This window comes from Bufo gargarizans, chromosome 5, assembly GCF_014858855.1.
Source record: "Bufo gargarizans isolate SCDJY-AF-19 chromosome 5, ASM1485885v1, whole genome shotgun sequence".
Taxonomy (NCBI): domain Eukaryota; kingdom Metazoa; phylum Chordata; class Amphibia; order Anura; family Bufonidae; genus Bufo; species Bufo gargarizans.
In genome coordinates this window covers 193558071-193583427 of record NC_058084.1, presented here as the reverse complement: position 1 = coordinate 193583427, position 25357 = coordinate 193558071, and the positions used below count along the sequence as shown (strand labels likewise).

The following is a 25357-nucleotide window of genomic DNA, read 5'->3' as shown; positions in this document are numbered from 1 at the left end:
GGAGTGTGCAATGTTCTTGGATGCTAGGAGATGGCGTAACTGAAGGTACTTATAAAAATCAGACCACTGGACTTGATACCGCTCTCTTAAGTCTGTGAATGATATTAGAGCCCCATTGGTTAAAATTCGGGACACTGAAAGTATTCCTTTAGATTCCCATTGTGAGAAATCAGTATCCTGCAAGCAGGCACTGAAAGCTGACAACGGAGCATCCATAATCCTGAGTGGCGGAATTCTCGGGATAAGGGGACACTTGGTCCACAACGACATTCCAGCTTGACTAGTGATAGATGGAGATCGAGGGGGCGTTTTGGAAAGTTATCCCTGCCACAGTAAATGCTGCAACAAGGGTGCACGAGTTAAGCTAGTTTCCATTTGTACCCATTTTTTCGCTGTGTCATTAATCCACCAGCTTTTGAGTTGGTCGAGCACAGTAGCTTGGTAATAGGTAAGAAGGCATGGACATCCCAATCCCCCCAGTTTAACAGGCTTGTATAGAATATCAGCCGCTACTCTCGCCCTTAGTTTTTTCCATATAAATTGTGATATAAGGGCTTGGAGCGAGGCAATATATCTGTGAGGCACAATGACAGGCAAGTTCCTAAATAAGTACAAAATCTTTGGCAAAAGAAACATTTTGGACGAAGCAATTCGGCCCAACCAGGAGAGAGGGTATTGCGAATAGGCCACTATGTCAGTTTTAATTTGTGCAATGATAGCGTTGTAGTTAACAGACTGGAGGTTACTTAGGGGAAATGTGAGGGATATACCTATTTAAGTTTTTTTAAAATAAAGATACACATATTTTACTGGTAAGATTTTACCACCCAAGTAAAGTACAATATGTGACGAGAAAACAATGTCAGAATTAGGCCCCATGCACACGGCCGTGGAACCGCGGCCTGGATCCCTCCTGAGAGCAGGAGCGCACGGCATCACTGGTTGCTATGACGCCGTGCGCTCCCTGCTGCCGCCGCAATACAGTAATACACTGGTATGATCTATACCAGTGTATTACTGTACTGTGCCGGCAGCAGGGAGCGCACGGCGTCATAGCAACCAGTGACGCCGTGCGCTCCTGCTCTCAGGAGGGATCCAGGCCGCGGTTCCACGGCCGCACACGGCCGTGAAACACGGCCGTGTCCATGGGGCCTTACTTTGATGTGCAAAACCTTTACAAAGTTATTCTCTGCTAAAGGCTACATGCATGTGAACGTTGTTTGTTTCCATGTACGTTTCGTTTTTTTTGCGAATAGGATGCTGACCCATTCATTTCAATGGGTCCGCTAAAAATGCGGACAGCACACCGTGCTTCTTGTCCGTTTTAGGCATTGTTACAATGAATCTGCAAAAAGAAAACTGATGGCATACGGTCGTGTGCATGTAGCCAAAGTGACACGTCAGATTTCCAAAATCTGGCTTGGTCATTAACCACCTCCGGACCGCCTAACGCAGATGTGCGGTCCGGAGGTGGCAGCCCTGCGCTCAACGACGCATATACGCGTCATCTCGCGAGGGCCGGGATTTCCTGTGAACGCGCGCACACAGGCGCGCGCGCTCACAGGAACGGAAGGTAAGCGAGTGGATCTCCAGCCTGCCAGCGGCAATCGCTCGCTGGCAGGCTGGAGATCCGACTTTTTTAACCCCTAACAGGTATATTAGACGCTGTTTTCATGATTTTTACGGATCCATGGATCGGATCCGCAAAACACATGCGGATGTCTGAATGGAGCCTTACAGGGGGGGTGATCAGTGACAGGGGGGTGATCACCCTGATCACCCCCTGTCATTGATAACCCCCCTGTAAGGCTCCATTCAGACGTCCGCATGTGTTTTGCGGATCCGATCCATGGATCCGTAAAAAATCATGCGGATGTCTGAATGGAGCCTTACAGGGGGGGTGATCAGTGACAGGGGGGTGATCACCCTGATCACCCCCTGTCATTGATAACCCCCCTGTAAGGCTCCATTCAGACGTCCGCATGTGTTTTTTGGATCCGATCCATGTATCCGTAAAAAATCATGCGGATGTCTGAATGGAGCCTTACAGGGGGGGTGATCAGTGACAGGGGGGTGATCACCCTGATCACCCCCTGTCATTGATAACCCCCCTGTAAGGCTCCATTCAGACGTCCGCATGTGTTTTGTGGATCCGATCCATGTATCCATGGATCCGTAAAAATCATGCGGATGTCTGAATGGAGCCTTACAGGGGGGGTGATCAGTGACAGGGGGGTGATCACCCTGATCACCCCCTGTCATTGATAACCCCCCTGTAAGGCTCCATTCAGACGTCCGCATGTGTTTTGCGGATCCGATCCATGGATCCGTAAAAATTATACGGACGTCTGAATGGAGCCTTACAGGGGGGTGATCAATGACGGGGGTGATCAGGGAGTCTATATGGGTGATCACCCCCCTGTCATTGATCACCCCCCTGTCATTGATCACCCCCCTGTCATTGATCACCCCCCCCTGGTAAGGCTCCATTCAGACATTTTTTTTGGCACAAGTTAGCGGAAATTTTTTTTGTTTGTTTTTGTTTTTGTTTTTTCTTACAAAGTCTCATATTCTACTAACTTGTGTCAAAAAATAAAATCTCACATGGACGCACCATACCCCTCACGGAATCCAAATGCGTAAACATTTTTAGACATTTATATTCCAGACTTCTTCTCACGCTTTAGGGCCCCTAAAAAGCCAGGGCAGTATAAATACCCCACATGTGACCCCATTTCGGAAAGAAGACACCCCAAGGTATTCCGTGAGGGGCATATTGAGTCCATGAAAGATTGAAATTTTTGTCCTAAGTTAGCGGAAAGTGAGACTTTGTGAGAAAAAAACAAAAAAAAAATCTATATCCGCTAACTTATGCAAAAAAAATAAAAATTCTAGGAACTCGCCATGCCCCTCATTGAATACCTTGGGGTGTCTTCTTTCCAAAGTGGGGTCACATGTGGGGTATTTATACTGCCCTGGCTTTTTAGGGGCCCGAAAGTGTGAGAAGAAGTCTGGGATCCAAATGTCTAAAAATGCCCTCCTAAAAGGAATTTGGGCCCCTTTGCGCATCTAGGCTGCAAAAAAGTGTCACACATGTGGTATCGCCGTACTCAGGAGAAGTTGGGGAATGTGTTTTGGGGTGTCATTTTACATATACCCATGCTGGGTGAGAAAAATATCTTGGTCAAATGCCAACTTTGTATAAAAAAATGGGAAAAGTTGTCTTTTGCCAAGATATTTCTCTCACCCAGCATGGGTATATGTAAAATGACACCCCAAAACACATTCCCCAACTTCTCCTGAGTACGGCGATACTAGATGTGTGACACTTTTTTGCTGCCAAGGTGGGCAAAGGGGCACATATTCCAAAGTGCACCTTTTGGATTTCACTGGTCATTTTTTACACATTTTGATTGCAAAGTACTTCTCACACATTTGGGCCCCTAAATTGCCAGGGCAGTATAACTACCCCACAAGTGACCCCATTTTGGAAAGAAGACACCCCAAGGTATTCTGTGAGGGGCATGGTGAGTTCCTAGAATTTTTTATTTTTTGTCGCAAGTTAGTGGAATATGAGACTTTGTAAGAAAAAAAAATAATAAAAAATCATCATCATTTTCCGCTAACTTGTGACAAAAAATAAAAAGTTCTATGAACTCACTATGCCCATCAGCGAATACCTTAGGGTGTCTACTTTCCGAAATGGGGTCATTTGTGGGGGTTTTCTACTGTTTGGGCATTGTAGAACCTCAGGAATCATGACAGGTGCTCAGAAAGTCAGAGCTGTTTCAAAAAGCGGAAATTCACATTTTTGTACCATAGTTTGTAAATTTTTTTTGCAAAATTTTACAGCTGAAAGTGAAAAATGGCATTTTTTTTGCAAAAAAATCGTTACATTTTGATTAATAACAAAAAATGTAAAAATGTCAGCAGCAATAAAATACCACCAAATGAAAGCTCTATTAGTGAGAAGAAAAGGAGGTAAAATTCATTTGGGTGGTAAGTTGCATGACCGAGCGATAAACGGTGAAAGGAGTGTAGTGCCGAAGTGTAAAAAGTGCTCTGGTCATGAAGGGGGTTTCACCTAGCGGGGCTGAAGTGGTTAAAGAGGACCTTTTACCACTCCTGACATGCCTATTTTAATAGCTTCATGCATTCCCCTTTAATAACAATTCTGAAACATCTATTCTTATGGCTCTATGTTGTGCCATTCCTTTATTATTTCTAGTAGAAGTTATGAATAATTGCTATCACTCTGCAGTAAGGGTACAGGGGGGAGGTAACAAGTTGGGGGGGGGGGGGTGTACCTGCGCAGTCTGACAATGGCAGCACTGATTGGATAGAGTCAGATTGTGCAGGTACACACCCCTTACTGGTAACCCCCCCTCTGTACCCTTACTGCAGATTGCTAGCAATTCACTCATAACTTCTAGTAGAAATAATAAAGGAATAGCACAACATAGAGTTATAAGAATAGATGCTCTAGAATTGTTGTTACATGGGGAATGTTTGCAGCTATTAAAACAGACATGTCAGGAGTGGTGAAAGGTCCTCTTTAAAGGATAACTGTCACACTTAGACCCTAATTTCAATTTATATATGTAGTTACTAATAACATGATATTCCAGAATCGGTTACTATTAGACTGACTTACCCCATATATTTAATAAGATTCAGCCCTTAGCAACCAGTCTGCATAAAACTGCAATTTCTCTATTTAGTTAAGATGGCCGCCACTGCCCTCACCCTGAGGCTAATCCCGCCTGCCCTCACTAGCCAGTAACAATAGCCCCCCAAAAGTGTCAGTAACCAGAGCCCTCCACCCTAATGGGTTAATCTCCTGCAGCAGAAAGGGGTCCTCTTACTACATGTTGCTTTCATTTATTCACTGAGCAGAGGCAGATCTCCCTTCCCTGCTCTGCGCTGATTGGCTCTGCATTGTCCCAGTCTGCTGAGTGAGGGACCGTCTGCCAAGCGCAGGGACAGGGAGAAGTGCACACAGCCCAGGCACTGTTATCAGCTGCTGGGGAGGACCTGGCTTTAATCATTTACACACAGTCCCTGGCTGTCAGTAATCTGACCTTACACAGAGGAGGACCTGCATAGCAACCTGATTTTAAGCACAGATAAAAATAGGTAGTAGAGGGAACAAAACTGTGGAAATAAGGGGTAATTGAATACACAGTGAAAAGTTGAAATAGGGCCACTAAGGAGATATTAATCAACACAATCCAATACTCCCAAAAAAAAAAAAATGACAGTTATACTTTAAGGCCGAAACAGGCTTGGTCACTAAGGGGTTAAATTACCTAAATGTAAGGCCTCATGAACACGACCGTTGTGTGCATCCGTGGCCGTTGTGCCGTTTTCCGTTTTTTTTTGCGGACCCATTGACTTTCAATGGGTCCGTGGAAAAATCTGAAAATGCACCGTTTTGCAGCCGAGACCGTGATCCGTGTATCCTGTCCGTCCAAAAAATATGACCTGTCCTATTTTTTTGACGGACAACGGTTCACGGACCCATTCAAGTCAATGGGTCCGTGAAAGAACACGGATGCACACAAGATTGGCATCCGTGTCCGTGGCCGTAGGTTACTTTCATACAGACGGATCCAAAGATCCGTCTGCATAAAAGCTTTTTCAGATCTAAGTTTTCACTTCGTGAAAACTCATATCCGACAGTATATTCTAACACAGAGGTGTTCCCATGGTGATGGGGACGCTTCTAGTTAGAATATACTAAAAGAACTGTGTACAAGACTGCCCCTTGCTGCCTGGCAGCACCCGATCTCTTACAGGGGGCCGTGATCCGTACAATTAACTCCTTCAGGTGCGGCACCTGAAGGGGTTAATTGTACGGATCACGGCCCCCTGTAAGAGATCAGGGCTCCAAGGCAGCAGGGGGCAGACCCCCTCCTCAGTTTGAATATCATTGGTGGCCAGTGCGGCACCCCCCTCCCTCTATTGTAATAATTCGTTGGTGGCACAGTGTGCGTCCCCCCCCGATCATTGGTGGCAGCGGAGTTCCGATCGGAGTCCCAGTTTAATCGCTGGGGCTCCGATCGGTAACCATGGCAACCAGGACGCTACTGCAGCCCTGGTTGCCATGGTTACTTAGCAATAGTACAATAGTAGAAGATTCATACTTACCTGCTGGCTGCTGCGATGTTCGTGTCCGGCCGGGAGCTCCACCTACTGGTAAGCGACAGGTCTGTGCGGCGCATTGCTGTCACTTACCAGTAGGAGGAGCTCCCGGCCGGACACAGACATCGCAGCTCCCAGGTAAGTATGAATCTTTTACTATTGTACTATTGCTAAGTAACTGCAATAGTGTCCTGGTTGCCATGGTTACCGATCGGAGCCCCAGCGATTATACTGGGACTCCGATCGGAACTCCGCTGCCACCAATGATCGGGGGGGGGGGGGGGGGAGATGGGAGGCCGCACACTGGCCACCAATGTTGTTAATGCTGTAGAGGGAGGGGGGGCCGATGGGGGGCGCACACTGTGCCACCAACGAATTATTACAATACAGGGAGGAAGGGGGCGATGGGGGGTGCACACTGTGCCACCAACTAATTATTACAATAGAGGGAGGAAGGGATGGGGGGGCGCACACTGGCCACCAACGAATTATTACACGGGGGGGGGGGGGGGGGGGGAGACCCGCACTGGCCACCAATGATATTCAAACTGGGGAGGGGGGGGGTCTGCCCCCTTCTGCCTGGCAGCCCTGATCTCTTACAGGGGGATATGATAGTACAATTAACCCCTTCAGGTGCAGCACCTGAGGGGTTAATTGTGCTGATCACAGCCCCCTGTAAGAGATCGGGTGCTGCCAGGCAGCAGGGGGCAGTCATGTACACAGTTTGTAGTATATACTAACTAGAAGCGTCCCCATCACCATGGGAACGCCTCTGTGTTAGAATATACTGTTGGAAATGAGTTTTCACGATCTAACTCATATCCGACAGTATATTCTAACATAGAGGCTTTCCCATGGTGATGGGGACGCTTCAAGTTAAAATATACCATTGGATTGGAGAAAACTCCGATCCGATGGTATAAAAGGAACTCCAGACTTTACATTGAAAGTCAATGGGGACTGATCCGTTTGAAATGGCACCTTATTGTGTCAACGTCAAACGGATCCGTCCCCATTGACTTGCATTGTAATTCAGGACGGATCCGTTTGGCTCCGCACGGCCAGGCGGACACCAAAATGACATTTTTTTTCATGTCCGTGGATCCTCCAAAAATCAAAGAAGACCCACGGACGAAAAAACGGTCACTGATCACGGACCTACGGACCCCGTTTTTGCGGACCGTGAAAAAATACTGTCGTGTGCATGAGGCCTAAGTCTGTTTTGTAACTGATGCAATTGAGTTTTTCTATGTTTTCCCGCACTGCTACTGCTTGTTCTGCTCAGTCCTCCTCTTCTGGTCAGAAAAAGGAGGAGGAGGCAGCAGCAGCGCAGCAGTATGTGGTTGGCGGCGCCCCGCTGAGCCATACACAGAACGTCCTGTAGGGGGCACGATAATCCCATGCTGTACTGTAGTATAATTTATTTTTAACTTTTTTTTAATTTTGGCTGTGTACAGAAAAGCTACATAGAATACATTTTCCATACAGCAGAAAAAAAGCTATACCAGCTTGATGGAGGTGAAAAGGACGCTCTCTTGACTTTCACTTATGAACCCATTAGCCATCTAAGTGAGTTTTTTTTTTTTTTCCTGGCTGATTACAGTGAACCCAAGCCTCAAATGTGATGTAATCAGAGCCTTGTACTACATCACTGCAGAGGATGGTGTGTCATAAGCTTCACCAACTAATGACAGCTGGTGGGGCACTGCCTGAACAAAGATTTGTCCTAATTAGCTAACCCCCTTACTGTTGTACAGTAAAACAGAAAAAAGATGTCCTGTGTACTTAGGCTACTTTCACACTAGCGTTAATATTTTCCGGTATTGAGATCCATCATAGGGTATCGCTTTATGTTTTGTCCCCATTCATTGTCAATGGGGACAGAGCGTAAATACATTCCGTTCCATTTGCTTCGTCATGGGATGCGGAGCAAAATGCAAGTCAATGGATCCAGCCGGATCCAGCAAAAATGCTAGTGTGAAAGTAGCCTTAGCCAAGTAGAAGGCACCATGCCCTTGGTGTCTGACATCTGGAAAGACTATCACAGAGCTTGATATAATGTTTCTGTGCAGATGCTGAGGCACATATGAAGTCTTTAGAGATATTTGTGGAATGATAAAAAGGACTGTAACGTGCATTCTGCAGTAAAATTATTTACTATTTGTGATATCATTGATGTAGCATCACTTACCGACGCACCTAGGTTTTAGAGGAGCAATATAAAATATAAAAGATCAACATAAGATCAGACCTCCATGTGAATGACCCCCAATCAGACCTCAGATCAGCCCTCCTTGTGAATGACCGACCCCCTTGCTCAGATCAGATAAAAAATAACCTTACCTATCCAGCTTCGGACGCCGACGCGTCTCTTCATGCAGCGCTTTTCTTCTTCTTTCTTCTTCCTGCAGCGCACTGTGCTGTGGCCTGACCTCCTCACGCTGTATGCAGTCAAGTACAGCAGGCGCCGGGGACCGGGAAGTGGTGAGTACAGAGCCCAGGGAGCGCTGCATTCACTGCTTCCCGGTCCACCTGTACTAACGAGCACTACCATGATGGAAGCACTCATTAGTATTCGCCCGATATGACACTCTGACACTGACAAAAAAGAGCATCTTATAGGGTGAAAAATACGGTACATATTGCAGTTGTAAATTATTTTTGCTGTTTGGTTATGAAAATACCAATAAACTAATACTTTAAAATAATTTTTGGGGCAAAAAGAATGCATGTATTTTTTTACTATTAAACATATACATTTTCTTCTAGTTTATAATGGCAAAAGGTGAAAATGACCCATTCTTTGTGAAATTTGTGAAGACGCCTGACAATACAGATTTCTTCTATGAAGCTCATGAGGTAAGAAAGATACACCCACATACATGAATGAACTGCTTGTGTTTGTTTCCTTTGGACATGACGAAGTGTAAAGTGCTCATGAGTAGGGATGAGCGAACTTGTGTTTTCGAGTTCAACGCACAAGGTTCAGGTTCGGAATATCTAAGAATTCCCTTATGGATTCCGCTACCATGGACCGAACTTGAAAACAGAAGTTCGCTCAACACTTCTCATGGGTACACAGTCTTCAGGTTTGTTTGCTGTCTTTTAACCTGGTAAAGGCTGGTATGTATTGTTTTGTAGGCAAATATTACCCCTCGGCGTGGCCTGACTCTGCAGCCAACTATCCAGAATGAACTGTTCATTCCCACTAATTGCCTGCTTGTCAGAGGGAGGTGAGAGGTCCATTTACATGCGACAGTCATCTGCTCTGTATCACTAGGGGCAGTCACTTGTCCCCATACAGGTTCATTGTTTCTGGGCAGTAGATGGCTGTTTTAGAATGATCTGCTCCACAGAAATGATGATTCGGTGTCTGCATCAGTGATGCTTTCACCTGATGAACCCGGCATTTGGTTGTTCATGGGGCAATTGGCGTTGGACACAAGCATTCCTAGAAACGCCCCTTCCTAATAATTGCCCCAGTCATCAGCCCCTGTAATGTGTCTTGTATGTCTATTTATTGAAGGGGTATTCCCTTCTTATGAATTGATGTCGTATGCCAACACTTTATGATCAGTGGAAGTTTGACCTTTGGGATCCCCATTAATGCCGAGAATAAAAAGGAAGCAGCACTCAATCAGCTCTACATCCCCCTCACTGTCTTTCACTATAGAGCAGTTCTCTCAGCCACCTGGGTATGCTATGGAGCTGCAGCTGGCCCAATTCACTTGAATGAAATTGTGTACAGTTTCATACACTCGAGTAGCTTGGACACCACTGTGCAGGAAACAGTACAGTAGATACACTGCTACAACAGCTCAAAATTGGTGAGGGTCCCAGAGTATGGACACTCTTTATCCTATCTGGCACCATACTGGAGAAGCCATGTCACTGTTAAATCTGTGGGACAAATTTGACAAGATTCAATAGAAATATTTATAATACCAGTTGAGATGCAACGTTTGATTGGTAAAGGACATGCAACCAAAGAGCAATTTTTAGTAGTGCACAATCTCGCAAAAAAGAACAATCCAACACTGCTGCATGTTTTGCAATTCTGGAATCATGGCAACTTGCGAGTTGCGCTGAAATGCTATTCGGTTCAGTGAATGCACTGCCACATAGAGATTTTTGGTCTCTCGGCTGTTGTCACCACTGTAGGATGCTTTTTCTTGTGATTGTGTGACATCTGCATTTCTTATACTCTACTGAAAAAAACATGGTAAAACTGCATGGTATGCCTCTCATTTGTCACATTTTTTATTCCTTGCTCTCCAATGCACTTTTTCATGTCTTCTGTTTGTTGTAATAGGAAATCAAAGCATTTCAGTCAGATGAGTATCTACACCTAATTGATGAAAAAGAAGCTGTTAGCTTAAAAGAGAAAGACAAGTCTCTTTACATATGCGACCCCTTCAGTGGTCCTGTTTTTAACCATCTCAAGAAGGTTTGGCACAATTTCTGTTATATATTCATTTAATACTGATGCTAATATTATGTTCCTAATATGTATTTCTGTAGTTGAAATCTGTGCTATGGTGCTAGTAACAATTCTTGGTGCAGCTTGGTTGTAGAATAGTTGGACCTCAGGTAGTTATATTCTGCATGAAACATCAACGATGTGTTCCTCGAGCTGAATACCCCGTCTTCAACATGGCAATGGCTGACATCACAATTTCCTGCACAAGTCTTGACAAAGAAACCAGGGTAAGTATCACCTTCAGTTAATGTATTGTATGTTACGCCACTATGTTACACTTTTATATCTGTCAATAGAGTAAGGCCTACTTCACATCTCAGTAATTTCCATCTGTGATTGTGAGCCAAAACCATAAGTGAACCCTACATAGAAATGGGGTATAATGGGAAGATTTGTACCTGTTCTGTGTTTTTTAACCTGTACCTAGTTCTGGCTCACAATCACTAACTGACGTGTGAAATCGGCCCAAAGGTAACATTTGTTTGTATCTGTGTTTATAGGAAGAAGTTCATCAGTACGTGCAGTTGATGGGTGGTTGTGTCTACAAAGATCTTAATGTTTCAGTCAGCCATCTAATTGCTGGAGAGGTTGGCAGCAAAAAGTATCTTGTGGCAGCCAGTCTCAAAAAACCTATTCTACTGCCTTCATGGGTAAAAGCCCTATGGGAGAGGTCACAACAAAGGTAAAACACAGAGTGTTGCGGTTGAATCCCTCATATTCTTAATTATTTATTTTAAATAACTGTGTTTTGTTTTCAAAGGATTATTAGCCACACAGATGTTGATATGGAGGAATATTTGTGTCCCATCTTCCTTGGCTGTACCATCTGTGTGACTGGATTAAGCAGTTTGGATAGAAAGGAGGTCCAAAGGCTTTCTTCCCTTCATGGTGGCCAATATACTGGTCAGCTCAAGATGAATGAGTCCACACATCTTATTGTGCATGAGGCTAAAGGTATTTTTTTTTCTTTTTCACCAGGTAATATAGCTGGTTATTGAACATTAATAGATTTCTCCATGAATGATGTACATTCTTTGTATGACTCGGTTTCTTGTAAAATACTGACTTCAGGAGTAAATATCTCTAAAGTGACATTCCCTGTTACCCTCATGCGGACATGTCAGCTGCTGCAGGCTGTTTTGCAGTAGCCTGCATTTGTAGTCTGTGTTCTGCTGACAGGTCTGCAGGCATAGTGCCAAGATTTGCAACTCCCTGAAAACATGCACAAAATTATTCAAGTACTTGCATAGATAATTCGTTATGACATTATATTAGAAAACAATTGTTTTTGTTATTAGGGCTGTGCCGATTACCTGATTTAAAGGGGTTATACGGGTTTATAAAAATGAACTCACTACAATAGCTTCTAATATGACAGATTAAAGCTGACTGAGTACCTTGAAACATGTTTTGATCAACCTATTCTTTTCTCATGTCTGCCAGCATTTTCTGATTCTGTACTTTCTGGTTGTGGGAGTGTCAGCAGCAATGAAGCAGCTCTTCTCTGTATCCTCCCACTGCCCCTCCCTGCAGTGCTGCTCCATGCCCACCACTCCTCTTTCTCTTTTTCCTCCCCGCCTACTACTCCAGCTCTGCCTAATAGCTACACCCATTACATCAACATTCAGAGCCTAGTACTCCAGGGAGCATGCTCCGTTTGTTTCCATGTACTAGACCGTACACTTCCTTCTTGCCAGTACTCAAGCGTTTTTTTTCACCTCCTCCACAGCTATATGACAGTGATACACAGAGCACTATACCAATCACAGACATGGTAATCATGATTGTTAGCAGATATTTCCTTTTTTCACTAGTAAGTCTTTTGATCCCCAGCAATGCATAGTAATATTGAGTTATAAAGTAAGTTATATATGCACGTATATTATACAGACTGTATATGAGCTACACACTTCTCTTTGCATACTTTTTTATGCTACAAATGGTTGGATACACACTCATCTTTTCTATCCCTCAGTGAATCACGGTCATCAAAGTGATCTAATGCACCTTAGACTATGCTATCGTATTGTATATCACTTTTTATTGATATCACAAAAGTCAGATACACACTTGTCTCCGGTATAGCAGTGTTTTCCCCGGCTATATGTCTGATACACACTTTAGCTCTAGGCGTCAGACTGAAAGAGCATGCAATTACTTTACCTTAAGGGGCTCATTTACACGACCATATGGTCACCTTGCCCATATTGCAGACCGCAAATAGTGGTCCTCAAAACATGGGCAGCAGCAGTGGAACTTCATATTGAGGTATGTACCCATTGATTTCATTAGGTCCACCATGCACAAAATATGGCAAAAGATAAAACGTTATATTTTTTGCAGTGCAGAGATACAGACCCGAAAGCCCACAGAATTGCTTCTGGGTGTTTCTATGGACCTGCCAAACAACTTCCTCGAGATGCCATGGTGATGCAGATAGCACTGCATTCTGTTCACAGCTCACCAAGCACAGCACAGTCCATTGTATAACAGCTATATATGATATTGCAGCCCCATATCCTGTGGGTGAGCTGCCCTTAGGTCATGTCATGTGACCAATAAACATGCCGTCACTGGCCCAGGCTAAGCTACAATCACACTGCTGAGCAGCGGTGGTCTCAGATGTTGTATCCTCTCCAATCAGATAGTGATGATTTAGAGGGCGTTCAAATCATCGTTTCTTTTTCCATTCTTATGATCCATCAGAAGAACATAAAAAAGGGTAGCCTGTAAAAAAAAAAAAAAAAAAAAAAAAAAAAAGTATCCTGTTACATCCGTTATGCACATTAGGCATCCGTTTTAGCCATTTGTGTCTGAGATAAGTTTTTACAGACAGAACAAAAGTTCTGAAAAAAAAACAGATATCAGACAGAAATGGCTAAAATGGATGCAAAAGGATCAATTTTTATTTTTCTTGCTCGTATAATTAGGGGACACAGAACCATGGGTATAGCTGCTTGATGCCACTAGGAGGCGACACTACACTAAAAAGTGTTAGCTCCTCCTCTGCCCGCTATACCCCCTTTAGCCTGGAGAGAGCATATCAGTTTTTAGCTTAGTGTCATTCCTTTTTGTTATTTTTTTCTTTTTTAGTTTTATCTCTTTTTCCCTTTTAGGTAGGGGAAACAGAGGCGCCCATTCCTTCTGTCTACCCCGGGAGCTAGATCGGTGTTTGATTCCCTCACCGCTCAACCTTCCCTCTAGCCAAAGGGTCACCTCGATCTGGCGAGACCCCCCGCCATTCCAGTCTCCTGCCACTTCGTGTTCCAGCTGCTACCCCTCCTCGGCCATCTTGTGTGTGTAAGGGGACGTTTAACATGGTCATGTTATAGGTTCAAGTCCCCAGAGAGATCTCTCTCTATTTCTGGGATAGGGACACTGGGCACATCGGTCACATTACCTCCGTCCGGTTACCTTGGTATTTTGTCCCGGCTTCCTGGTTTTTCAGACTCCGGACAGCGATTATTTATTGTTCGCCTGCGGGATGGGCTCCCGCGGCTGGTATGCAAAGCGGGCGCCTCTGCGCTCCGCTTCGGATTGCTCCGGCCGATCGGAAGTGACCCCCGGTCGGCTGTGCCCCGCAAATTTAGGTCTCTGCTTCTTGGAAGGGTAGGACGCATTCAGCGCCTCCCACTGTGATGCAAGGGGGCGCGGCTAAGTTTCCTGCCGCTGCTAGCAGGATTCAGAGGACCGCAGCCAAACCAGTGGACTCGGAATTCAGCCGGCAGCACGTGTCTTCAGGGACCACAGGGCCTGGATCCCCTGCATACTGCTAGGACCGTTCCTTCCCCCTCCATCCTTGAGTAAATCAGTGCCAGCCATGTCCAAACCCACTGGTGACCCCCGCATTCTAACTGCCGCCACTTATCTATTTGTGAAATGCTAAATTAAGTTTCCTCGCAGCCATCCGGACTCTGTCTGCTCCTCATGCTGTGAGCCCACGCAGGTTCTGCCCCCCCGAGCCCACGCAGCTACATGCCCGCCCTTACCAGGTGGAACCGGACTGGGCTCGAGCCTTATCTCGGGCAGTGGAGGACCTCTCTAAGATATCCTAATCCACCCTTACTCTCATGGGTCGATTGGTTGATAAATCTCCACCTGCGCAGTCAGCGCCATCCTCTGGAGAGTGCCTTAGGGGCAGACCTTCGCACAAGCGGCTCAGAGAAGAACGTCATTCCTCCTCTGACGCTTCAGCATCTCCTCCCCCTCCCCCCCATGAGTCACGCTCTGACACATCCTCCCTCCCAGGGGAAGTTCTGTCAGACGGGGAAATTGGTGTCTCTGACTCGGATATGGATCCAGAACAATCTTTCAAGATTGCTTCCATGGTGGACAGCTTAGTTTCTGCTGTCTGTGACACCTTCCAGGTGCAGGACGACTCCCCCTTCATGAGTCACCAGGGAGTCTTTTTTTCTCTGAGCCAGGCAAACTCCTTATGCCTTCCATTACATGATGACTTTTCGGTCATTGCCAAGGCGTGGGACCATCCAGATCGTCGCTTTAACACGCCAAAGCGACTTGATCTGCTGTATCCCTTTCCGGCGGACTGGGTGACTAAGTGGTCCTCCTCTCCCAAGGTGGACCCTCCGGTAGCACGCCTCGCCAAAAACACCACCATTCCGGTAGCCGATGGCTCAGCCCTGCAAGACCCAGTGGATCGCCGCATGGAGTCTTGGGCAAAGTCAATTTTTGCGGCAAGTGGCTCAGCGCTTCGGCCCATTTTCACCTTGGGTGGCTAAATCTGTCTCTGAGTGGGCACTCCGGTTAAACCAGGTCTTGGCGGTGGACATTATGGGATGCAGGTGCACTTGTTGCCCGCTCATCGGCTCTCGCGGTAACCTTAAGGCGCGAACTCTGGCTTAAGGTTTGGGCAGCAGACTCTTCGTCAAAGCGTTCCCTTGCCAGCCTTCCGTTTGCCGGCTCCCATTTGTTCGGGACCTGGCATGATGAAATCATCTCCGAGGCTATGGGTGGTAAAAGTACCCACCTCTGGCAAGGAAAGTCCAGACGCATGTTTTCGCGCTAACCAGACAAGTGCCCGGATCCAGTCCTTTCGTTGCCTCTCTGACACGCGTCTGGTAGCAACAGCGGCCCCTTCCAGATCCTCTACGCAGGACCAGTGGAGGAAGCCATTCTTCAGACCTCAACCAGCCTGGCGCCCAAAGGCACAGCCTGCCCGTCCCATGTCCGGCAAGCATTACTTCGCATGAAGATGCGCCCCCAGCCTGGCGGGTCGCCTACTCCTTTTTCAGGAAGTGTGGCGGGCCCACATCTCAAATGTGTATTGGCACTCGAAATCGTAACCTCGGGTTACAAGATCGAGTTTGCGTCCCCTCCTCCACAGCGTTTCTTTCCCTCCCAACCACCCAGGGATCCAGATCGAGCTGCCGCTTTTTTACAGGCAATTCAATATCTCCTTGCACGGGGGTGATATCTCCGGTCCCCCGGACGGAGTAATTCTCAGGGTTTTATTCAAATCTGTTTGTCGTCCCCTAAAAAGAAGGATCAGTTCGCCTGGTTCTGGCCCTCAAGTTGTTGAACCGGTTCCTCCAGTTTCAGCACTTCAGAATGGAATCCTTTTGCTCCGTGATTGCTTCACTGGACCGAGGAGAATTTCTCTCGTCCATAGACATTCAGGACGCATACTTGCACGTTCCCATTGCCCCGGCGCATCAACATACTGGAACTTCGGGCCATTCATCTGTCTCTTCTACAAACCGGATTCCAAAAAAGTTGGGACACTAAACAAATTGTGAATAAAAACTGAATGCAATGATGTGGAGATGGTAAATGTCAATATTTTGTTTATAATAGAACGTAGATGACAGATCAAACGTTTAATCCGAGTAAATGTATCATTTTAAAGGAAAAATACGTTGATTCAAATTTTCACGGTGTCAACAAATCCCCAAAAAGTTGGGACAAGTAGCAATAAGAGGCTGGAAAAAGTAAATTTGAGCATAACGAAGAGCAGAAAGACCAATTAACACTAATTAGGTCAATTGGCAACATGATTAGGTATAAAAAGAGCTTCTCATAGTGGCAGTGTCTCTCAGAAGCCAAGATGGGTAGAGGATCACCAATTCCCACAATGTTGTGCAGAAAGATAGTGGAGCAATATCAGAAAGGTGTTACCCAGCGAAAAATTGCAAAGACTTTGCATCTATCATCATCAACTGTGCATAACATCATCCGAAGATTCAGAGAATCTGGAACAATCTCTGTGCGTAAGGGTCAAGGCCGTAAAACCATACTGGATGCCCGCGATCTCTGGGCCCTTAAACGACACTGCACCACAAACAGGAATGCTACTGTAAAGGAAATCACAGAATGGGCTCAGGAATACTTCCAGAAACCATTGTCAGTGAACACAATCCACCGTGCCATCCACCGTTGCCAGCTGAAACTCTACAGTGCAAAGAAGAAGCCATTTCTAAGCAAGATCCACAAGCTCAGGCGTTTTCACTGGGCATGGGATCATTTAAAATGGAGTGTGGCAAAATGGAAGACTGTTCTGTGGTCAGACGAGTCACGATTCAAAGTTCTTTTTGGAAATCTGGGACGCCATGTCATCCGGACCAAAGAGGACAAGGACAGCCCAAGTTGTTATCAACGTTCAGTTCAGAAGCCTGCATCTCTGATGGTATGGGGTTGCATGAGTGCGTGTGGCATGGGCAGCTTGCATGTCTGGAAAGGCACCATCAATGCAGAAAAATATATTCAGGTTCTAGAACAACATATGCTCCTATCCAGACGTCATCTCTTTCAGGGAAGACCCTGCATTTTTCAACAAGATAATGCCAGACCACATTCTGCATCAATCACAACATCATGGCTGCGTAGGAGAAGGATCCGGGTACTGAAATGGCCAGTCTGCAGTCCAGATCTTTCACCTATAGAGAACATTTGGTGCATCATAAAGAGGAAGGTGCAACAAAGGCGGCCCAAGACGATTGAACAGTTAGAGGCCTGTATTAGACAAGAATGGGAGAGCATTCCTATTTCTAAACTTGAGAAACTGGTCGTCTCTGTCCTCAGACGTCTGTTGAGTGTTGTAAGAAGAAGGGGAGATGCCACACAGTGGTGAAAATGGCCTTGTCCCAACTTTTGGGGGATTTGTTGACACCATGAAATTCTGATTCAACATATTTTTCCCTTAAAATGGTACATTTTCTCAGTTTAAACTTTTGTTCCGTGATTTATGTTCTATTCTGAATAAAATATTAGAAGTTGGCACCTCCACATCATTGCATTCAGTTTTTATTCACGATTTGTATAGTGTCCCAACTTTCTTGGAATCCGGTTTGTACATTGGGCCCCTCTCCTGAAGGACCGGCCAATACAGGTGCAGTCAGACAACGACACGGCAGTGGCTTATATCAACCATCCAGGAGGAAGCCGCAGATAGGCAGTGACGATGGAGTTAGCCAAGATCCTACAGTGGGCGGAGACCCATGTACCAGCTCTTTCGGCGGTCTACATTCCGAGAGTGGAGAACTGTAGGCGGATTTCCTCAGTCGGACGACAGTGGACCTGGTGGAATGGTCTCTGCATCTGGAGGTGTTCGAAGCGTTATGTCTCCAGTGGGGCCTACCAGAGGTGGACCTGATGGCATCCAGACTCAACTACAAGCTCCCAGTCGTCTTCTCTCGAACAAGAGATCCCAGGGCATGCGCAGTAGACCCGCTGGTGACACCATAGGATAGGTGTTCCCTGGTGTACCTGTTTCCACGTCTCCGCTGTAAAAAAAATTCCAGCGTCCTCTGGCACTTCGGGCTCTGGTTAAGACCTTCCTGCAAGGGGTGGCCCATACCGTTCCTCCTTATCGTCCTCCTTTGCCTTCTTGGGACTTGAACCTGGTTCTGGGTTCTCTCCAATCGGCTCCATTTGATCCTATAGACACAGTTCCCCTCCGTATTCTCTCCTGGAAGGTCGCATTCATGGTGTATATCACTTACTTCAGGCGCGTTTAAGAATTGGCAGCGCTTTCCTGTAAGGAATCCTTCCTTATTCTGCACCAAGATAAGGCAGTACTCCACCCTATACCTGCTTTTCAGCCAAAGGTAGTCTCAGCCTTCCATGTCAACGAAGACATCTTTCTTCCGTCATTCTGCCCCTCTCCTTCGCATTCTAAAGAGCGGGACGTGGTTGGAGCTCTCAGAATTTACTTGTCTGTCTCGAGAACTTTCCGCCATACGGACTTTCTGTTCATTATTCCGGAAGGTCCCCGCAAGGGTTTGGCGGCTGCTTTCGAACGTCCCACGGTTTTGTGTCCCCCAATTATACGAGTGAGAACACGAGATTTTTGTGAACTCGCCTGTAAAATCTCTTTCTCGCTTATTTCATTGGGGGACACAGCTCCAACCCATTTTGTTTCATTATAGCCGCAGGTGCTGGCGTATTTTTTTTTTTTGCCAGTGGGGTCCTCAGTTAATTACTTGTGTTCTAATTGCTTTTATATATTTTTTCCCCCCTATTCCTTTAGCACAAACTGATATGCTCTCTTCAGGCTGGAGGGAATATAGTCGGCAGAGGAGGAGCTAACACTTTTTAGCCTAGTGTCACCTCATAGTGGCAGCAAGCAGCTATACCCACGGTTCTGTGTCCCCAATGAACTAAGCGAGAGACAGATTTTACAGGTGAGTTCACAAAAATCTCGTTTTTACAGGCTATTTTTTCCCCTCTTCTGACCGATCAGAAGAACGGAAAAAGAAACAGTGATGTGAATTCCCCCTCAGGCGCTAACTGTCAGTGCCCATATTACGTTCTACAAATGGCCTGTCTGCAAATATGGGGATGCTGATTGTGTCCTACAAACAGCGGGTCCACAATATAAAGGCCCCGGACATTATAGCACTGCATCACAGATGCACACCCATTCACTTGTTCTATTTTTACATGTTCTATTTCTTTTGCAGTGTGGACGCATCACAGACCCATTCAAGTTTTAAGTTTAATCTGCGTCCGTCAGTACCGGCCATATGGAACGTGCCTGTGCATTGGGGACCGCAAATTGCGATCCCTAATGCACAGAATGGGCAGCAAGCTTGTGTGCATGAGCCCTCATTTGAATGGGTCTGCATACCGCAGTATGTGCAGCGGTGTAAAGTAAAGGCACATAGCAGAAAGCCATGGAAACACTACAAAGTGCTTCTGTGGCATTTCAGTCTGGCCGCAACGTAAAAGATTAGCGCATGCACTGCCTTTTTGCAGTGTGGATGGATTGTGAAACCATACTAGTCAAATAGGTCTGCATCCGCAAGCGCAGCCCAGACAGACAATGCATATGCATTGGGGATAGCAAATTCACGGGCACAGCGGCATACGTGTGCATGAGGCCATATATGGGCACCAGCGGTATGCACTCCATGTTACGGATGTAGACCCATTGACTTGAATAGGTTCGCAATCAACAAGATATGTAGCGGAGTCATGGATCGGAAGCACTACGGAACACTGGTAGTAAATTGCTGTAGGGGCGCACCGTAGGATTAAGAAGGAAAGGAGCTCTATATGATTTTTGGAGAGCAGCTTTTTCTGTGATGGTTTTTGGATGCCATGTCACATTTTAAGAGACCCTGAGTTACCAATACAAAGAGAACCACCAAAAAGTGACTCCTGTTTGGAAACCACCCCTCGAGGCATTCATTGAAAGGTGTGGGTAGTGTATTGACCTAACAAGTATGTCATAGAATATAGAAACATTTTACTGTAGGAATTAATAATTAGATTTTTTTCAGTAAAATGTTGCTTTAGCCCTACATTTTTCATTTTCAAAAGGGATAAAAGAAAAAAAAAAGAATAAAGCACCCCATAATTGGTTACCCAATTTCTCCTGAATACGGCAACACCCCATATGCTGTAGGGGCACATGGCAGGACTCAGAAATGAAGGAGCGCTAAATGGCTTTTGCAGTGCGGATGTTGATGGATTGGTTTGCGGGGGCCATTGTTTTTTATTTTTTGAGCGATTGTCTTATGTGGGGGCTCAGTTTTTTGCAGGATGAGGTGACGTGTTAATTGATACCATTTTGGGGTATACAGGGAGTGCAGAATTATTAGCCAAGTTGTATTTTTGAGGATTAATTTTATTATTGAACAACAACCATGTTCTCAATGAACCCAAAAAACTTATTAATATCAAAGCTGAATATTTTTGGAAGTAGTTTTTAGTTTGTTTTTAGTTTTAGCTATTTTAGGGGGATATCTGTGTGTGCAGGTGACTATTACTGTGCATAATGATTAGGCAACTTAACAAAAAACAAATATATACCCATTTCAATTATTTATTTTTACCAGTGAAACCAATATAACATCTCAACATTCACAAATATACATTTGACATTCAAAAACAAAACAAAAACAAATCAGTGACCAATATAGCCACCTTTCTTTGCAAGGACACTCAAAAGCCTGCCATCCATGGATTCTGTCAGTGTTTTGATCTGTTCACCATCAACATTGCGTGCAGCAGCAACCACAGCCTCCCAGACACTGTTCAGAGAGGTGTACTGTTTTCCCTCCTTGTAAATCTCACATTTGATGATGGACCACAGGTTCTCAATGGGGTTCAGATCAGGTGAACAAGGAGGCCATGTCATTAGATTTTCTTCTTTTATACCCTTTCTTGCCAGCCAAAGAATTTTTGAACTGAATAAAATCTTGTTTTTATGTTGCCATTTTCTGACAGCCATTTTTTTTATGGCGATTATGTTTGGGTCTCAATTTTTGCAGGATGAGATTACTGTTTTGATTGCCATTTTGATTGCTTGGTACTTTTTGTGAGGCAAAGTGACAAAAAAAAAATTGACGTAGGGGCTCAGTTTTGGCAGGATGAGATGACTTTGTTTGATTGGTACCATTTTGGGGTGCATACGACTTTTTGGATCACTTTTTATACAATTTTTATTTTTTAGGAGAGATGGGCAAAAATTGCAATTCTGCAAATATTGTTTTTAACAACAGATTTTTTTTACTCTATTTTGACCAAGACCCACTTGGTTCTTGAATATCCAGTGTGTCTGATGCCTCTTCAATACTTTGCAGTACACTGTATAGTCAGTCTACTGCAGTGTATTGGACTCACAGTAAGGGTCCATTCACACGTCCTGTTTTTTTTCATCCTGAAAAACGGTCCGTTTTTTGCGGATCCGTTGTTCCTGAAAATGTTTCCGTATGTCATCCGTATGTCATCCGTTTTTTGCGGATCCGCAAAAAACGGAAACATGTATACATTTCAATAATCAAATAAAGTTGTTTGGATTTCTTTGAAAAAAAAATTAAAAAAAAAAAAAAAAAAAAATTTGTTATGTGTTTCCAGGAACGGAATCCGCAAAAAACGGATGACATACGGAATGACATCCGAATGTCATCCGTTTTTTGCGGATCCATTGACTTTGTATTGTACCAGGATCCGATTTTTCAGGACAAGAATAGGACATGTTTTATATTTAAACGGACATGCGGAACGGAACAACGGAAACGGACAGCACACATTGTGCTGTCCGATTTTTTCCAGGACCCATTGAAAATGAATGGGTCCAGATCTGGTCCTGATCTATTCCTGAAAAAACGGAACAGATCAGGAAAGAAAAAACGGACGTGTGAATGGACCCTAAGCCTAATCAGGCTCAGATATAACATGGCAAGCCGGATGCAAGGTGCCCGGTTGCCATGGTAACCATTGGAATGCTGGGGGGGGGGGGACGCTTGGACAGAAGGGATGTGGAGTGGGGCTGTGGGGGGGATGCTTGGCCATCCTGAATATGAATGGGGACAGAGACCTGCACGGACAGAATGGATGTGGTGTAGAGCTGTGGGGGGGGGTGAACATGAATGGGGGTGGGGTGGGGGGGTGCTTGGCTATACAGATGCAGTGCGCTTACATTCCCTCTGACGCATGCGCACTGTGGATGGTGAGCAGGGGGCAGTCGTGTTGATTGACACGTTTTTGGTAGGTGCTACTGAAGCTCCAGAATCACTTGCACAATGAACAGCACGTGTTCTTGGAGCAAAGAGGAAGTGCCGGGAGTGCACCACATGACCAGGTTGCTGAGCTCAGCCCTGGTAGGAAATTTTTAATATAAGTGATTTTAAAATTTGCAGGGTGTGCTATTGTGACAAACGGCCTAGAAAAGTTTAATGTCGGAATAACCTTATAACTGACGACACTTTGCTTATTTTGGTTTATTCGGTTCCGTTTCTGGATGTTTTAGAATGTCAATTCAGAGATTGCAGCTGCATGATAATCGTGCATCCGCTGAGCAGGGAGCCTGCTGTCATTGACAGCAGGGCTCCCATAGAGAAGGCAAGTAGGTGTATACAGATAGGAAGCACGATGCCGCTTCCTGCTCCGGCTCGGTGTTCCGCAGATGCTGGGAGACTCTTCCTGAGATCTCGGTTAACCCATGCAGAGAGGCTGTACAGAATAGTATACTGCTGTACAGCCTTTCTGGGGGCTGTATTCCCCCTATAACTGTGGCTACCATGTCAGCCCCTGTTACAGGAAAAATCAATAGTAAAAAAATAGAAATTAAATGTCCCTCCATGTACCTTCCACTTAACATAACATCAATCAATTAAAAAGTCGTATGTACCCCAAAATGGTACCAATAAAAACATAATTTCATCCCACAAAAAACAAGACATTAGGCAGAATTTTTTTTTTAATATGGCTCTAAAAAAATCGCAACACAAAAAACATTTTTTTCCATTTCACCACCATGACTGCAACCAATTAGAGAGATTGATCCCTGACCTCTGTAGGGGCAGGAACAGAGAGAGGTTAAATTACCCCCTCCCATCACCCTTCACCAGTGTGTTCCTGCCCCTACAGTGGTCAGGACAGAGGAAGGCCTCTTTGCCAGTCAGGAAGGTGAAGACAACTGTTATATTTATTTCTTATTTTTTACCTGGGCACCACATCGGAGTCTACCCTTTCATTGCGGTAATCTGCTCCCAGGTACGTCTCCTGGCCTCCGGTGTATTCCAATGCTGGCAGGGTTGATCAGGAGCCTACCCTGATGCCGCCATTGCCTCCCATCTCCTAGTGCACGCACGCATACCCAGAAGTGCCGCTAAATCTGGCAGCAGGCAGGCACAGAACTGAGGGAAGTCTGGTGCCAGGAAGATGTCAGGCCTCGAGATGCAGCCGTCCAGGGAGCTGGAGGCTCCTTCACAACAAATTCTGAGTTCCCCAATGGGGGGATGTGTATGGCAGCAGACTCTGAATATATGGGGGGGCATGCATTATCAGAGTGATTGCCGCTGTCCTGGAGGGGAATTCTGCACTTATTCTCCTGCTATAGGTCTCTAAAGTAGCTTTGAAGAATCCCGAAAGAAGCATAAAATGCATTCAATGCTATGCAAGACTTCCTGAACAATATTCTTAAAAGCTCTGTAAAGATTATATATCAGGAATTGTAAGAGAGAAACAGCCATCTATCATGCAGGAATTCAGGTCTATGATCCAAGAGGAAGTTAAATCTTCTCTGGCATGATTCCGTGAGGAGACCATTGGCCTTCAGCCTCCCAAACGCCAAAGATTGGCAAAAAATTCCTCCTCAGACTCTGACGGTCTGGAAGACGATGGGGATAGAGGATATTCACAGACCCAATTCTGTACAAGATGAAATGTTCGGTGGGCTAAAGGCCAAACGATAGTCTTTCCAATTAACGAAAACATCAAAGAGATGGTAATGGATGAATGGGCGAATCCAGAAAAGACTTGGAATCTCTAAAGAATTCAGGAGTAGGCTCTCATTTGATCCCACTGAGTCTAAAGTTTTCAATGAGATACCAAAAATCGATATATACAGGTGGCGAAGATTAATAAAAAGACCTTGCTACATTTTTGGGACTCCACTCAGTTAAAAGACCTCATGGAGAGGAAAGATAGCCTCTTGCGTAAATCCTGGGAAGCAGCCATATACAGTATAAAGACTAATATTGCAGCTACATCGGTGGCCAGTTCAATGTACCTTTTGGCTAAGTGAGCTAGAGGATCCTCTAGCTAATAAAACTCCAGGGGAAGAGATAAGAGTCTATTCCCTTACTAAAGTCTGCAACAGGGTTTTTAGCGGATGCGCCGGCTGAAACGGTCAGATTTTAGGCTAAAGACGTAGCGTTATCAAGTGCCGCTAGGAGAGCTCTCTGGATGAAATATTGGGCAGGAGATAACTTCATCTTAGAAGTCTTATATTCAATTCCTGTCTCTGGAGAGTATGTGTTTGGGCCAGTCCTGGACAAAAAACTAGAAAAGGCCACAGATCAGAAAAAAGGGTTTCCTGAGGAGAGACCCCCTAGGAGAAAATTGCCCTTTCGTTCCCAAAGTAACCAGGAAAGGTCTTATCGGGGGAAGGGCAAAACGAGATGCTGGAGTTACCCTGTACCACGCCCCTTTTTCTGGTATCTCCTCAATCCCCAAAATAAATGTACAGACAGACAATGACGCCAGGATAGGGGGGAGACTAAAAGGGTTTGTTTCTCAGTGGGAATCAATAACTTCAAACCCCTGCGCCATAAACATAATACGAAGGTTACAAAATAGAATTTTCCTCTCCCCCTCCAACACGTTTCCGCGTCACTTACAATTCGTCAAAGATACTCCTAAAAAAATATCTGGCAGGTGTTCAGGAGCTTATACAATTAGAAGTAGTTGTTCAGGTGCCTCAGTCCCAACTGGGACAAGGCCATTACTCAAATCTGTTCCTTGTAAATAAAAAAAAATGGGGGT

At 45.2% G+C, this 25357-nt stretch overlaps 1 protein-coding gene across 2 annotated transcripts in view; it reads left to right on the top strand.

Moving 5' to 3' along the window:
- The window catches only part of TOPBP1 (DNA topoisomerase II binding protein 1), a 174870-nt gene that overhangs the window by 23503 nt on the left and 126010 nt on the right, over positions 1–25357 (top strand). For both annotated transcript variants that reach the window (XM_044293058.1, XM_044293057.1), the window contains exons 2-6: positions 8914–9003; positions 10457–10591; positions 10708–10851; positions 11125–11306; positions 11385–11578. In XM_044293058.1, coding sequence (XP_044148993.1) covers positions 8920–9003; positions 10457–10591; positions 10708–10851; positions 11125–11306; positions 11385–11578 — 739 coding nt within the window. In that variant the 5' untranslated portion in view covers positions 8914–8919. The remainder of the gene's footprint in view (positions 1–8913; positions 9004–10456; positions 10592–10707; positions 10852–11124; positions 11307–11384; positions 11579–25357) is intronic.